The following is a 14,736-nucleotide window of genomic DNA, read 5'->3' on the forward strand; positions in this document are numbered from 1 at the left end:
TGTATTTACTGTACAACTCAATACAATAAATTATAAAAAAAATGAGTAACAATGATCCAAACGGAGTGTTAGTAGCTTAGTTAGTTGTCTACCTACCCTCCCAACTTTTCAAGGAGGGTTCTATCCTCCACAATGTAATTGTCTTTATTAAAAATAACAAAATTTTGGGCAAGTTTCGCAAATAGCCACTATAATAAATTTAATTATGTTCCATAACTATAATTTGCATATTTACGGGCTGTAGCTACAATTTAAGTTGTCTTGTTTGTATAATTCGCAGATACATTTGTATAATTCAGTTATTTTTGTATAAGATTGAAATAACGAATTTATACAATTACAAACATTAGAAATGAAAGCAGTTATATAAATTCCGAATTATATAAAAGTTATACAAAACTAAAAAGCTGAGCCACATAATTATAACTAAAAGTAGGCCGCAAATTGTAATTAAGACAAATTATAATTATGTTAACTAATTTACTAGTATATATTTGCTTATACACGTAATTTTCCCAATTTTAATTAGGTTTTTTATATCATAGTCCACTACTTTAGCGTTATCCACTATTCTAGGTTTCCTCATCATCTTCTCTTCACTTATTAAAACCCTTTTTCCCATTCTTCTTTGTTTCTACTCACAATTCAAAATCCCCTCCTCCCTCTCTTTTCCCCCCTTGAACTGTGCAGCCGTACGCCACTCTCTTTTTCTTACAAATTTTCTTCGAGGTTGCTCTACTGATTAATGGACGGTGGTGGAGGAGGAGAACAGTTTGATTCCCGAACTGTGGAAGATGTTTTTGGGGATTTCAAGAGACGACGTACTGCTTTGATTAAGGCTCTTACCGTAGGTAGGTTTTTTTTTTTTGTTGTTTGGTTTTTTGAAAGTTTAATTACTGCTCCATTAAAACCCTCTAGTTTTTTTGAGTTTTTGTTGTGGTGTGTGTGAAATTGGGATGAGATTTTTGATGTTTAGAAGTTTTTTTTTTGAGAAAATCACAGTCCCCCCTTTTTTTCTTTGAATTCCTAAATAGTAGTAATGATGTTTCGCGTTGCTTCAAGTGTTGTTTCTCGTCTTGCTGGTTTTTTTTTCTTTCAAATTTTAATAATTGCTCTTTGAAAATTGAAAACCCTAGATTTTTTTGAGTTTTTTTTGGGTGTGTTTGTGAAATTAGGATGAGATTTCTCAATCTTTAGATGTTTTTGAGAAAATTACAGTTCCCTTTTTTTATTTTTTTGAATTCCCAAATAGAAGTAATGATGTTTCCCTTTGCTTCACGTTTTTTTTTATTCCTCTTTTTTTTCTTTTCTTTTTACTATTTGTCTTTATTCTGTATCTAATCAGTGTATTTTGTTTTTGTTGTATTCCAGATGTGGAAGAATTTTATCAGCAGTGTGATCCTGGTAAGTGTTTTTTCCAGTTGGACCTTCTTCAGTATAAAGTTTGGAATTTTTTTATTGACTGTCATTGGGATTTTTGTTTCATTTTAGTTTTGGGTATTATGGAATTTGATATTGCAATAGACGAAGATGTTATCATTGTGTTCTGGCAGTGAATGATTGAACTTGCTATCGTAGCAGAGTTTTGTTTGTTCATTGGCATCTTGTGTGTGCAATGCCGTGTGTGTGTTTCTTTTTTCTGAAAAGATCTTTAGGAAACAGGATCAGTTTATTATGAAGTAGTTAAACAGTTTTGTATTAGTTGTCATGTGCTGATAACTATGTACAAAAAATCTAGAACTGACCCACAGTGAGCGTTTTATCCGATACCTAGCTGTTGACTTGACTTAGATATTAAATGTGATTCTGATATGCGGGTTCATTTGTGGCATAACTAAAGCTTCAACAAGCTGCTGTAATTGTTTATTTGAGATGCAGTCACATGCGATAAAGAAGCCACGTTGAAGGAACTGCAGATTATACCTCGCGAATACAAGTGTATTGTTTGATTAGTTAGATACTAGCCGCGCATCTGCTTCAGTGTTCTTTCTCCCCCCTCTTTCTTCTTTCCCCTTGAACTGGCTCCCTTATCAGTCATATGTGTTTTAGGATGGTGGTGAGTGGTGACATATGCAAAGGTGGATCTAAAATATTTGAGTTTATGGATTCTAGATTCTAGAAAGAGAACTTATTGGGTTTTGGATTAGTTATTTATACATATTAAGTGGATTTAAAGGGTGTTTGGATTGGCTTTTTTCAAAGTGGCTTATTGTCTAAAAGCTAAAAACCATAAGTTGGGAACACCCAACTTTGGCTTATGGCTACCATTCGGGGTGGCCCAGTGGTTTGAGCTTGGGACTTCCATGTTGGAGGTCTCAAGTTCTAAACCCCTTGCCAGTGAAAGCAAGGGGTTTGCCTTCTGGGTCGAGCTCGTTGCACCAGGCTTGCCTAGTGCGAGTTACCTCTCCTATGTGGTTTGCGAGCTATTGCATAGGAGCGGGGGTTTTACCTTGTGCGCACCCAAAGGGTAGCGGCTGCAGGTTTTCCTTGTCATAAAAAAAAAACTTTGGCTTATGGCTTTCTTTGTACTTTTTCAGCCTAAAAGAAAGTGCTTAAGAGCACTTTTGGTGTTTTACAAAACTAAAGAAGAGCTTAAAAGGCAAAAGCTTCTTAAAATAAGCCAATCCAAACACCCACTTAGCCTCTCCACCTCCAAGGTAGGGGTAAGGTCTGCATAAGCTTTACCCTCTCTAGACCCCACTTTGTAGGATTACATTGGGTATGTTGTTGTATATCAATTGGATTTCTTGACACAAATATAGAATTTTCGCCAAAGTTATTGAGTTCTATTGAATCCATAGCGGCATTGCCTTAACTCTAGCTCCACCAATGAATAGGTGATTGCGCCAATATAAGTGGTCGGAGTAGGAAGAGAGGATTAGGCTGTGTTTTGGTCCAAGGAATTTATGTAGGAGCAGTCAATTATTTGTACTGCACATATAATTAGGTCTCTTTGGAGAAAATTAGGTGGCATTGGGTTTCTGAATCACCTATAATGTTGAAACTTTTATGTAGAACGAAGTTGTCTCGATAGACTTGTAATTTCTTAGAATCTATTCAGATTTATCTAAAGATAGGATAGTCTTAGCATTTCTGTACTTTGTACCTTTATATGCCTATAAATACAAATTCTTATATTTTTTAGATTTATATACCACTTTGTATGGTCTGTTATGTTTTTTCTATTATTTGCTATGCCTTGTACTAATCTGTATTGTCTTTTCCAAGCTGACTTGTTATGTGTTACTTGAGCCGAGGGTCTGTGTACATTGGGTATGTTATTGTAAATGCCAGTAAACATATACATAAATTCTCAGTTTGTCATGTCATGTTCTCTGTAGTTCCTCCATTTCATTACATTGGCCAAGTGCAAAAGCAAAAAAATTGAGCAAGTGTAAACGCTCTTGCGTATTTATAAATTCTGTAATTCCCTATCTGTAATAAATATTTACCTACTCTAGAAGCAGAACACTACTAAATTACAGGGCACTGAGCTTCAACATTTTTTTCATCTCGAGTTTTTGCTCCTTATTTGATTTTACTCCTTGCTTCCCTAGCTGTGCTAAATTTATGGACCTAAATATAGCCATACTTGGATGTATTTAGTGGTAATTTATGGATGAAAAGATTTTCTCGAAGTTTTCAAAAGTGAACTTGCTTTGCTACTGGAAGTGTCATATGTAATGGCACTGACTCATACTCCTGCTATATGTGTCATATATTAGGTGATTGATTTAGAGTACTTAGTTCCCTATTGATACTCTTCTCTTTTAATTGAGGCTCAGTTTGTGGTAACATCTACCATGCTCCTTTTCACACCATGGTCCCCTTCTTTGAACAATTTTTTTTTTTATTAACATTAATGTGGTGTACTTTACTTTTGGTAATTTAGTCCATCTTATATGATTATGTAGTTTCTAGTTCAAGCAGTTAAACATCTCCATTGTGTATTATCCAGAGAAGGAAAACTTGTGCTTGTATGGTCTCCCAAATGAACAATGGGAGGTCAATCTGCCTGCTGAAGAAGTACCACCAGAGCTCCCTGAGCCTGCTCTTGGTATTAACTTTGCTAGAGATGGGATGGAAGACAAGGATTGGCTATCCTTGGTTGCTGTCCATAGTGATTCCTGGCTGCTTTCTGTCGCCTTCTATTTTGGTGCTAGATTTGGATTTGATAAAGCCAGCAGGTACTTTTTCTCATCCAAACTTTCATTTGTTGTAAGCACACATATTTCCATGCTTAAAGGACGTTAAGAACATTACTTGATTAAAATATGTTGGTAATTCATATCTGTTGGCGATGTGATAAGTTTTGGAGATATTTGCTTCTAGTATTTCCTTTGATGATTTTATATTTGTTTTTGATCCCCAGTACATCAAATTGTTTATCTGTTTTCCTGGTTGTTTTCTCAAGCAATTCCATGCATCTATTTGATTTGGGACGTGTTGCATTGAAGTAATCGTTTTTTGTTATTGGTAATATTGTTCAGACAGTGCTTGGTATCAAGTTGCCACTAATAGCTGTGCTACTGTTCCAGAGGAGGTATAAATGTTAAGTCTGCTTAATATTAAGTTGTACACAGAGAATTATTGGGCATGGGCAGAACTGTGCTGGTTAAATTAGAAACATCGATATTATAGTTACAGGTTAAAGAAATTCTTCCTCCAGCTTGCATTATTTGTTATGTATGGACAGATTTCAAATGGAATGTAAATCAAATCAATAGACAGTTGACCTCTGTTGCTTGGATATCTGTATGAATTAACATATCTAAGCCTTGTCAAACCTGTTTTTGGCTAAACACAGTCAATCAACCAACACCATTGTATTCAAGCTCAAGTATTTTCTTTGAAATTGTGAAAGAGCTCTTATTGAGCAAGGCTCAATTTTATTTCATTTCTGCATTTTGTGTTTGCTACATGTAGGATCCTTCGTCAGAGGGTTTGATGAATCGAAAATGCTCCAACTTTTCACTTAGAAAAGTAAATTTGATGTTAATGGAACGCCATGTTCTGGTTATTTTCCATTAGCCCTACTGCATATAGGATACAATAGTTTATTCACTACTTTAAAAAATAAGGCATTAGGGACGGACTAATTCCATAGCTTAACAACAAAATGCATTGCTAAACCTATTTAGTGACTGCTGTTAGCTACGACCAAATTTAGTGATGAAATTCAAAGCTAATTTCTGTTGTTTTTTTGTAGTTATTAGGTTCACATTTCTATTTACCTACCCAAGATTGTGCCTCCTGTTTGAAACCCACATCAGGATAAACATTGTCAATATGGCCTCGGTGGTGACAGAAGTCATCACAGTTCCCCACCTCATGAACTTCACTGCGTTTTTTTTCTCTGTTGCTCATAGTTTCTTTTATCTTGTTCAGGAAGAAGCTTTTCAACATGATAAATGAATTGCCTACAATATATGAAGTAGTGACTGGTGCTGTAAAGAAACAACAGAAAGAAAAGTCTTCTGGCCACAGTGGCAAAAAATCCAAGTCAAATTCCAAGGCGGTAAGTCTATCTTTGGACAGTATGTTGGTTTGCTGGTCAGAAGTAGCATGATGTTTAATTTTTTCTTAGACAAATTTGCATTAGTTGCTTGCTTGACTTGGGACTAATTTTAAAGTTTTATCAAGTATGTTCGATCTTGATTGAACACCTGTCACATTCTACTGCATATTTGTTTTTCTGTTTTCCGGGATATATTAGAGATGTCAAGGAGAGCTTGCCCTTGGACTAGCTAATCTGATCTAACCCTGTAACAATGATACCTATTGTCTGGCTACATGGTCTTCACTTCTTTTGGTTTATCATTATTTTTCTTTTTGGTGGCAAAAGCAGAGGGCACCAGATTATCAGGAGAAGTTAGCAAAGTTGCAGCCTAAAGATGAAGAGGAGGGTTTGGATGAGCAGGAGGATGAGGATGAGCATGGCGAGACACTGTGTGGTGCCTGTGGAGAAAATTATGCGGCAGATGAATTTTGGATTTGCTGTGACATATGTGAAAAGTGGTTCCACGGCAAGTGTGTGAAGATTACCCCTGCCAAGGCTGAGCATATCAAGCAATACAAGTGTCCGTCTTGTAGCCACAAGAGAGCTCGAGTTGACATATAAAATTTGATAAAGTAGCATCTTTTGTTAGTCAGGTTATTCAGGCCGTTTGGCTCTCTAACTAGTGCAAGTTTAATGGCACTGTGATTCATCTTTGTATACTGTTGGTTAGAACATGCAGCTGATGAATAGGGAAAGGTTCTATTGATGGTTTAGTTATAAAAAGAGTCTTTAAGTAGCAAAAACAGGTACATACTGTGAGTTTAAACAGTTAATGTCTCTTCTTTAGTCGTTTTAGTAGGATTAAGTCTCATTGATGTGATCTATTGAGCTTCCACCAACTTTGGTGTACATGTCTCTTGGTTTTTAAACATTGATGTTGCCTATAATTGTGAATTATGGTCGTGTTGATTACATACACCAATCAAAAGATATGGTATACTCAGATCGTATATTTCTTAGTCTACCAAAATACTATTTTTGAAACATATAAGTAAAAGTGAACGGAAGGAATATACAATAATTGAATTTGTTAGTCCTCTTGGCTTATATGACATTTCACTTTTTTCCAGTTTTCTTGAGGGGTGTAATAATATCACATTACATTGTCCGTAACATGAAAACTTTGGTTACACCTTGTCTGTTGTTGTTTATACTTGAGAAAAATCGACTTGGTTTGATAATACAAATTACATCCAGCCAAACATAATGGGTCATAACGATTCTTTTTGTTGATAAGCTAAAGTACAATTTTCACTTCTGTTTGTTTGCGAAAATGTAATTCCTAATAATGTACAATTTCCACAATACTCAGCTATTTGAAATAATATTAAGTTTGATTCTGACTCGTAAAAGAAGTTGTCCCTACTATTTCATTCGTTTTAAAATAAGTGTCATCATAATGAAAATCACATCCATTATTGATTATTGTATCATTCTATTTCAAAATAGTGTCACCTTAATGAAAATCACATTATTTAGAAATTGGACAATTTATATTTGTGTATTAAATTATATTTATTTATCATTTTTTTCTTAACAGTAGCAGAGGTATATTTTTAACTGGAGAGTACATTTCTCATTCCCTCTTTACCATCTCTACTGCCTCATAGCCCACTCTCACTGCTTCAACAATGGCGGCTTCTTGCATGCTCAGATCCTCTTTCCTCTCTCCTAACCCTCATCTTCATCAACAATCCCCTGCTAAATCTAACCGTGCTTCCTTCTTCACTCCTATCAAAGCCACATCTTCTTCAGACGATGCAAACTCCAAATCTCCACAACTTCAGAAGCACCGCCGCCCTGCTGACGAGAATATCCGTGAGGAAGCCCGACGCGACATCTCTTCCCACAATTTCTCTGCTAGGTATGCGTATTATGCTACCCATTTACATTCGACTTCAGTTATATAAATTGGGATTTAACGTTCCTTTGTTATTGCGTTATTCCGTTTTTGGTTTTCCTTATTATTTGAATGAGCGCATTTAATCTTCTATTCATTCAAATTTTTTTATAAAGTTTCAGCTTTAAGGGAATCATTATTTTAAATGAATAGAGAAACTAGAAAAATAGTAGAAATAGATATTCCTTATTTAATCATCCTTCAAGATTCAATTTTTTTTTTCAGCTTAATTTGTGGGTAGGTGTGTCTTTCGGAAACAGTTTCTCTACCTTCTAAGGTAGGGTAAGGTTTGTATACACACTACCTTCCCAGTCCCCATTCGTGTGACTACACTGGATATGTTGTTGTTGTTGCTGCTGCGAGAAAAAATGTTATTTTGGGGGTTCTAAATGGTGGGTTGTTGACTGGGAGTTTTACAACGATGGGACTATGGGGTTGCCTGATTACTGTGAATGTTGGAGAGATTGGACTTCACTGGCTCAAGAATGGAGAGGCCTTCTGCCTCCACCGTATCTGAATGTAGTACAAATCAGATTTTTTGACTGTTTGAGGTGTCTGGAAGTGATAATGAGTTTGAAAGCTTGAGTACTCTTAGATGCAAATGAAGATTTCTCCTTGTAAGAGTATCTGCCTTAACGACAACAACAACAACAACAACATAACCAGTGTAATCCCACAAGTAGGGTCTGGGGATGGTAGGATGTACGCAAACCTTTCCTCTACCTTTGCAGGGTAGAGAGGGAAAGCTAAGGGTATTTGCCTTCTGTGGGCGTAAATGTGGAATCAGAAGAGCGGAAATGCCGAGGAAATCTCAAGGATGAAGGCTGTGTGCGCTTAGTTTGATGCCCACCTCCCATCAGTGCTGGACATCAGCAATCAACACTCTTTTCACCTTTTATCTTCTGTTTTGTTTGTAAAAATAATGATTCTGTTAAGTTTTTTAACAACGTTATCTCAGGGAACAAAATCACACATTTTGAAGGTTGAATAGGCTCAGTTAAATAACATTGGCATTTAAAGTGGAATAATACAAATTCACTAAATTTGCTACTTCCCAACTGTAGCAAGCAAATCATAGACATATATTTACATCAAGCTCCCATCTACTTTACTGAAATGTGGGTGCAATTGTACTCTGCACTTGTTAACTTTAAATTTTGCATATGCTTCTGCAGGTATGTACCTTTTAATGCCGATCCTAACTCCAGCGAGTGGTATCCTCTCGATGAGATTATTTATCGCAGCCGATCCGGTGGCTTACTTGATGTCCAACACGATATGGACGCCCTAAAGAAATTTGACGGCCAGTATTGGCGGTCCCTGTTTGATTCCAGGGTGGGCAAGACAACATGGCCTTATGGTTCAGGTGTTTGGTCCAAGAAAGAATGGGTCCTGCCTGAAATTGACAGTGATGATATTATCAGTGCTTTTGAAGGAAATTCCAATCTTTTCTGGGCTGAGCGTTACGGAAAACAATTCCTAGGCATGAATGATTTGTGGGTCAAACATTGTGGAATCAGCCACACCGGTAGCTTCAAGGATCTTGGCATGACCGTATTGGTGAGTCAAGTAAATCGGTTGCGGAAAATGCATAAACCAGTTGTGGGTGTTGGATGTGCTTCCACTGGAGACACGTCCGCTGCGCTGTCGGCTTACTGTGCATCTGCAGGCATTCCATCAATTGTGTTTTTACCTGCAAATAAGATATCTATGGCGCAACTGGTTCAACCAATAGCCAATGGGGCCTTTGTGTTGAGTATCGACACTGATTTTGATGGTTGTATGCAGTTGATTCGCGAAGTCACAGCTGAGTTGCCAATTTACTTGGCTAATTCCTTGAATAGTTTGAGGCTAGAAGGACAAAAGACGGCAGCAATAGAGATTCTGCAGCAGTTTGAATGGGAAGTTCCAGACTGGGTGATAGTTCCTGGTGGTAACCTGGGCAATATATATGCATTTTACAAAGGTTTCCACATGTGCAAGGAGCTGGGGCTTGTAGATCGTATCCCAAGACTTGTTTGTGCTCAAGCAGCCAATGCAAATCCACTTTACGTGCATTATAAGTCTGGTTGGAAAGATTTCAAACCTGTCAAGGCAAATACCACATTTGCATCTGCTATACAGATTGGTGACCCAGTATCTATTGATAGGGCTGTCTTTGCTCTAAAGAAGTCCAATGGGATAGTGGAGGAGGCAACTGAGGAAGAGTTGATGGATGCGATGGCTCAGGCTGACTCAACTGGGATGTTTATATGCCCCCACACTGGTGTGGCATTGACTGCACTCTCCAAGCTGAGAAAGGCTGGAGTTATTGCGCCTACTGATAGGACAGTGGTTGTGAGTACAGCTCATGGATTGAAGTTTACTCAATCCAAGGTTGATTATCATTCAAAAGAAATAAAGAACATGGAGTGTCGGTTTGCTAATCCCCCAGTACAGGTGAAAGCAGACTTTGGATCCGTCATGGATGTTCTGAAGAAGTATTTATTGAGCAAAAATTCCAAGTTCTAACTTTTTGGAAGAGTAAGTTCTGCTGATATACCAAAATCATCATCTTTTAGTTCATCTTCGCAATCCTTTCACTGGTAGAATTAGGTAGAGTCATGAAAGGCTCAGAGTTTCTTATGAGAGAAATATGTTTTAAGTAAATTAGTGAAACTTTTAGTGGTTGCAATTTTCTGCTATTTTTATGCTCCTTTGACTAATGTTTCAGAACTCAGAACTGGTTCTGAACATTTTGTAGCATTAGCATTTGCCTCAAATGAGTGGTGTTTTCTAGTTTGAGGGTGATAATGGCATGAAAACTGAATAAATGGCTCTGAATTTTAATCGTGAAAATCATACCTTTTCTTGGAAGGGAAAAGTTTATTTTACATGTTGTTGGCTACCTCAGAAGGGCCATTGTTACCTCAAAGAGGATTCAGTTTTAGATACTGTATCTATACAGGCATCTTATTTGAGTAGTTTCGCTTTGCATGTAACACTCTTTTCTTTCTTAGAAAAACTCAGTTGGTAATTTTTTTTAGTTAATTATTGTCACCAACATACATATTATTCTAGTTAATTATTGTCACCAACATACATATTATTCACTGGCAGCAACAAGAAAAAAAGTTAGTCATGAAAAATTATACACACCCATGAGCAACTGAAAAACAATCTTTTTTGGTTCCTCATGAATATTACAGGATTAAGCCATATTATCGTCTAATAGACAGCACAACAAATGGACACTAGTATTACACATCTTTACATGTTCATACCCTTGGTAATGGGCTATTTTCTCCCATTCCCCACATTGCCTGCAGCATTATTCCAGCAGGTGTCACTTTCTGTATGCGTGCTCTTGTGAAGTCACTTTCTTCGTAGGGGAGTCATCACTCAGTTCTCTGGATTGTGGATTTCAGCTAAGAGAAGAGTATAGCAGAAGATGACTACAATACAATCAGGGCAACTGCAACTAGAGCTGCTACAGTAAATATCAGAGCCTGCAGTGATGAACTTATTTGAGATACATGTACAAATGTAAATAGATAGACTATTTTGAGGACAGAATGCTGCTGATCCTACAAATAACTGACAACTAAACTTCATTGGCTTTTTTTTTTAATTTCCGAGAAGATCAGTAAGAGTACTAAGATTATGCTGTAGAAAAGATAGATTCCCTTGACATTATAAGGACTTTTTAGGTGATCAAGCTGAAATCAGAATCAATGCAACTTGCACTTAGGGTTAAGGATGGTAACTCACAGCTATTGCATTGGCAGCTAGCCCTGCCCGCTCCCTCGGATCTCTCTGGTAGTAATTCCGAAAGTAAAGAATTGTTGCATAATACCACATGAATGGGAATACAAAACCAAGTAGCAGGCTGCAATTGAAATAGATAGGAGAAGAAGAAAACAACTTAGAGCATATAAGATACGTCCGAACTCCGAAGAGAAGCCTAGATCATGACACAAATGACAGATGGGGAATGAGAAGAGGAGCAACAAGCAAGAAACTCACGAAAACCATCCTATTCCACAACCAAAGCAAGGAAGAGGTCTGTCAAAGATTCCCAGCTGATTGTTTTCCACATCTTCCGGGGGCATATTACTGTTACTGGGATGTTCTTTGGCATCTTGCAGGAGATCTGTATGCATAAAAATGACATAAGCAACCACTACTGGTCATAAACTGTAATAAAAAGTGAGGTCAATAAACAGTGATTAGATGCAGTAGACTGCAGCAACATAATATATAACTAGTATCCATCTCCATTTATTTATTTGTTTTATGAGTAGTATCTATCCACATTCAATATCGAATGGTAAATCTTTTAGAGTTGCTAACAAATATATGAACTTAGAACTACTTTTCTGAAGTCCTAATTCATGCTTGACCTTATATTTTGAATTATAGAGGTTGGCTTTTGAAATTCAACGCCTGAAAGGCTGAAACATGAGAAATGTATTCTTCAGGGCTAATGAAGTTCAACATACAATGCCTAAAAGGCTATTAGGCCTTCTCATCAACTTTGAGGTAAGAGTAGAATAGAAATAAATAATTGATCTTGAGCTTGATATAATGTAGTGAAGCTTAGAAACAGAAGTATCACTACAGAATTCTATTTTCTTAAATATAATGCTCTAATTACTGTACATGAGGTAATATAGTTAGATGTCTTTACAAGAGTCAACAATGAAATAGTTCTGTGAAGCTCAAGGAAAGAGATAAAACTTTAAAGAACAGTGTTCATGTTCATACTGTATTCTTGTCCTCTGAATGTGAAATAACGAGAAAACTAGACAAGTTAAACCTGAAGGACATATGAAACCAGCAAAGCCGACCATCTTTTTTAAAAAAAAAACAAATCCAAGGTCAATCATTAATGCAACCGCATTAGTGATTACATCTTAAATCAATCTCTGAAGAACCACAGCATCTATCATTGTAACAGAGTATTATGCCCAAAGAACTCCAGCATGGCTTTGTGCCAATGATAAATATAATGTTACCTTTATCGAAAAAAATATTATGCCCAAAGAATAGCAATATCCAGATAGTTAAAATAAAAGAGTTTACTTCATTGAAAAATCTACAATCCCAATCATTGTAGTCAAACGTTTTCCCAAAATCATGAAATTCCAAGATAGAGATCTTTATCACTACCCACCTTCACAACATAAATACTGCTGACTCAAGTTATCAATTTCAAATAAAGAACGAATGTCAGAAGTTGGTATCGTCCATGCTTGTAAAAATTTTTTAGGAAAGGCCCGATTCATTAACATAATGTTACCAAAAGGCACAACAAAAGACCAGATTCATAATGTTAGCAGCATGCAACAACTTGAGGTTTAAGGCAAATAATATACGAGATTCATTAAGAAAACAAAGTGTGGATCCGGCTAATAATATCAAACACGATTACATACTCTGATCCATGTGGTATTCTGGGTTCTGACTTCTGATCCTCAATTCCTCCTCCACGATTCTTGCAACAAGTGATATTTGCAGCTTCAGCAGCTGTTGCTCCAATCTAATTGTGCTTAAACTCTAAAGCAAATTAACTGTGGGATGGGGAAATAAAATGCCATGTTCAGAACAAAATTCATCTGAACCTACGGAACTAAATTGAATATCTAACTTCTAACTGTTCATGTTGAGTTCAACTTTCACTAAATGATAATCAGTAACCACTAAATTCCGACGTTACGTTTAGATAAAGAACTCTCATATGCCTAGGAAACACAACTACAACATGGCTTACAATTCTGCTATCTTATAACACAAAGAGAAGCCAAGATTCTAGTCAAGATTCCAAAGAAGCTTGAACCATCAGCGTAGTGCAATCGAAGTTGAGTACGATACAAGAAAAGCATTAGTAACCCAGCACAGTTAACACAATTACGCATCACTTCCAAAACCCTTCTTCAATTTTCCATATCAAACATTGAGAAACAAACAATACTTGACTTTAAAACCCTAATTTGTCTTAATTAGTAAAATACTTGCAAATTATATCAAGAATTTCAACTACTTCGAAATTTGTGTAAATAGTAAATTGATTGAAATATACACCTTCCCCCAATGCCAATTGCCAAAGATAAAGAAGAGACTGAAAACGAAAATGTCTTACCCCAAACTGAAGAACCAGAGCAGGACTGCGAGGAAGAAATTGCGAAGGAATAAGACGAAGAACCAACGGTTATCCTGGTAGACACTGAAAGCAGCGACAGTCTCTTCGTCCTCGCTCGATAATCAGTGTGGCCGGCTATGAAGTTCGTGCACTGAACCGGTGGTTTTCTCCGGACTGTTATCGTATAATCGGTGGTTTGCTCCGGCCAGTTATCGTATAACCGGTTGTTCACAGAAGTTGCAACTGACATTTTAGTTCTTTTCACGTCCTTTAAATATAAGGAATAAGGTGTAATTTACTAGAATATCCCTATTTAGTTTGCATTAATTCATGCATTGGGTCTAACAAATACTACATCCTTCCACTTTTAATTTAATTCCTTTTTTACTACTAATATTTTACAATATATTTTTCCATCATATTGATATACAAAAAAATATAATTTATAGTACTTTTCGTATAGTTTTTTAATATTTAAATTTTTTATTTAAAATATCAAATTGATGGAATCTAATTTAATTTTGACAATTAGTCAAATTGACTTTCGAAAAATGCAACATGACAAATAAAAGTGAACGGAGGGAGTATATCTCTAAGCATATTTAATCCCTTGACTTTACATAAATGTAACACTTTTGGTCTTCCTAACGTAACCTGTTTTTAAAAGGAAAAAAAGACAAATATATCCTCGAACTATCGTAAATGGTATGCAGATATCCTCCGTTATACTATTGGGATATTGGTGCCTCTGCCGTCCAAAACCTAGAGCCTATATACCCTTTATACTAACGAACATACATGTGTCATAATCTTATCCACCAGCCCGACATTTATTAAATATCGGATCGACGGATAAGATTGCGCCACATGTCCCTATTTAGTCTTCCGTTAGAGTGAACGACATATATGCTCTAATTTTTGAACGGCAGGGACACCAATGTTCCAAAAGTATGACGAAGGGTATCTGTATACATTTAGGAAAAAAATACTTGGATGACTGTCTTTTAATAAATAATTACTGATTTTAGCGATACTTTTTATTTATTACCATTTATAGCAATACTATGTTATATCTGCAATATGTATTAAAGTGAATTAAGTATACAATATATATGTATTATAACTGTTTTTAAAAATATATTATACTTATTTGGT

At 36.2% G+C, this 14,736-nt stretch overlaps 3 protein-coding genes across 4 annotated transcripts; 2 read left to right on the forward strand and 1 right to left on the reverse strand.

Annotated features, from left to right (window-relative positions):
• The first annotated feature begins 592 nt into the window (after positions 1 to 592).
• LOC125829473 (PHD finger protein ALFIN-LIKE 3-like) lies at positions 593 to 6,482 on the forward strand. Of its 2 annotated transcripts, none has more exons than XM_049508695.1 (5): positions 593 to 851; positions 1,372 to 1,404; positions 3,959 to 4,187; positions 5,389 to 5,518; positions 5,849 to 6,482. In XM_049508695.1, the coding sequence occupies exons 1-5, from the start codon at positions 746 to 748 to the stop codon at positions 6,119 to 6,121; spliced, it is 771 nt and encodes a 256-aa protein (XP_049364652.1). In that variant the 5' UTR covers positions 593 to 745; the 3' UTR covers positions 6,122 to 6,482. The 2 variants fall into 2 exon arrangements, with proteins under 2 accessions (XP_049364652.1, XP_049364645.1); XM_049508688.1 differs by having other exon boundaries at positions 606 to 851; positions 5,846 to 6,482.
• A 645-nt stretch (positions 6,483 to 7,127) lies between these two features.
• On the forward strand, positions 7,128 to 10,273 carry LOC125829389 (threonine synthase, chloroplastic-like). Its single transcript, XM_049508616.1, has 2 exons — positions 7,128 to 7,424; positions 8,636 to 10,273. The coding sequence occupies exons 1-2, from the start codon at positions 7,192 to 7,194 to the stop codon at positions 9,969 to 9,971; spliced, it is 1,569 nt and encodes a 522-aa protein (XP_049364573.1). The 5' UTR covers positions 7,128 to 7,191; the 3' UTR covers positions 9,972 to 10,273.
• Positions 10,274 to 10,788: 515 nt separating this feature from the next.
• Positions 10,789 to 13,803, reverse strand: LOC125829563 (60S ribosomal protein L18a-like protein). The gene is made up of 5 exons (XM_049508780.1): positions 13,582 to 13,803; positions 12,878 to 13,012; positions 11,466 to 11,592; positions 11,211 to 11,328; positions 10,789 to 10,948 (listed from the first exon to the last, which is right to left on the reverse strand). The coding sequence occupies exons 2-5, from the start codon at positions 12,885 to 12,887 to the stop codon at positions 10,895 to 10,897; spliced, it is 309 nt and encodes a 102-aa protein (XP_049364737.1). The 5' UTR covers positions 12,888 to 13,012; positions 13,582 to 13,803; the 3' UTR covers positions 10,789 to 10,894.
• Between the last annotated feature and the right edge of the window lie 933 nt (positions 13,804 to 14,736).

The sequence above is a fragment of the Solanum verrucosum genome, unplaced genomic scaffold, assembly GCF_900185275.1.
Source record: "Solanum verrucosum unplaced genomic scaffold, falcon-dt-bn FXZP01000102.1, whole genome shotgun sequence".
In the NCBI taxonomy this organism is placed as follows: domain Eukaryota; kingdom Viridiplantae; phylum Streptophyta; class Magnoliopsida; order Solanales; family Solanaceae; genus Solanum; species Solanum verrucosum.

What these genes read in the sequence shown, in the direction of transcription:
- LOC125829389 (XM_049508616.1), top strand. Translation starts at nt 7,192, where the DNA reads ATGGCGGCTTCTTGCATGCTCAGATCCTCTTTCCTCTCTCCTAACCCT. An exon ending in TCCCACAATTTCTCTGCTAG is followed by an intron (nt 7,425 to 8,635) that starts GTATGCGTATTA and finishes ATGCTTCTGCAG; the next exon opens with GTATGTACCTTTTAATGCCG.
- LOC125829563 (XM_049508780.1), bottom strand. An exon ending in TGTGGAATAGGATGGTTTTC is followed by an intron (nt 11,329 to 11,465) that starts GTGAGTTTCTTG and finishes TTTCAATTGCAG; the next exon opens with CCTGCTACTTGGTTTTGTAT. An exon ending in TAGCTGCCAATGCAATAGCT is followed by an intron (nt 10,949 to 11,210) that starts GTGAGTTACCAT and finishes TCATCACTGCAG; the next exon opens with GCTCTGATATTTACTGTAGC.
- LOC125829473 (XM_049508688.1), top strand. Translation starts at nt 746, where the DNA reads ATGGACGGTGGTGGAGGAGGAGAACAGTTTGATTCCCGAACTGTGGAA. An exon ending in TTATCAGCAGTGTGATCCTG is followed by an intron (nt 1,405 to 3,958) that starts GTAAGTGTTTTT and finishes TGTATTATCCAG; the next exon opens with AGAAGGAAAACTTGTGCTTG. An exon ending in CCAAGTCAAATTCCAAGGCG is followed by an intron (nt 5,519 to 5,845) that starts GTAAGTCTATCT and finishes TGGTGGCAAAAG; the next exon opens with CAGAGGGCACCAGATTATCA.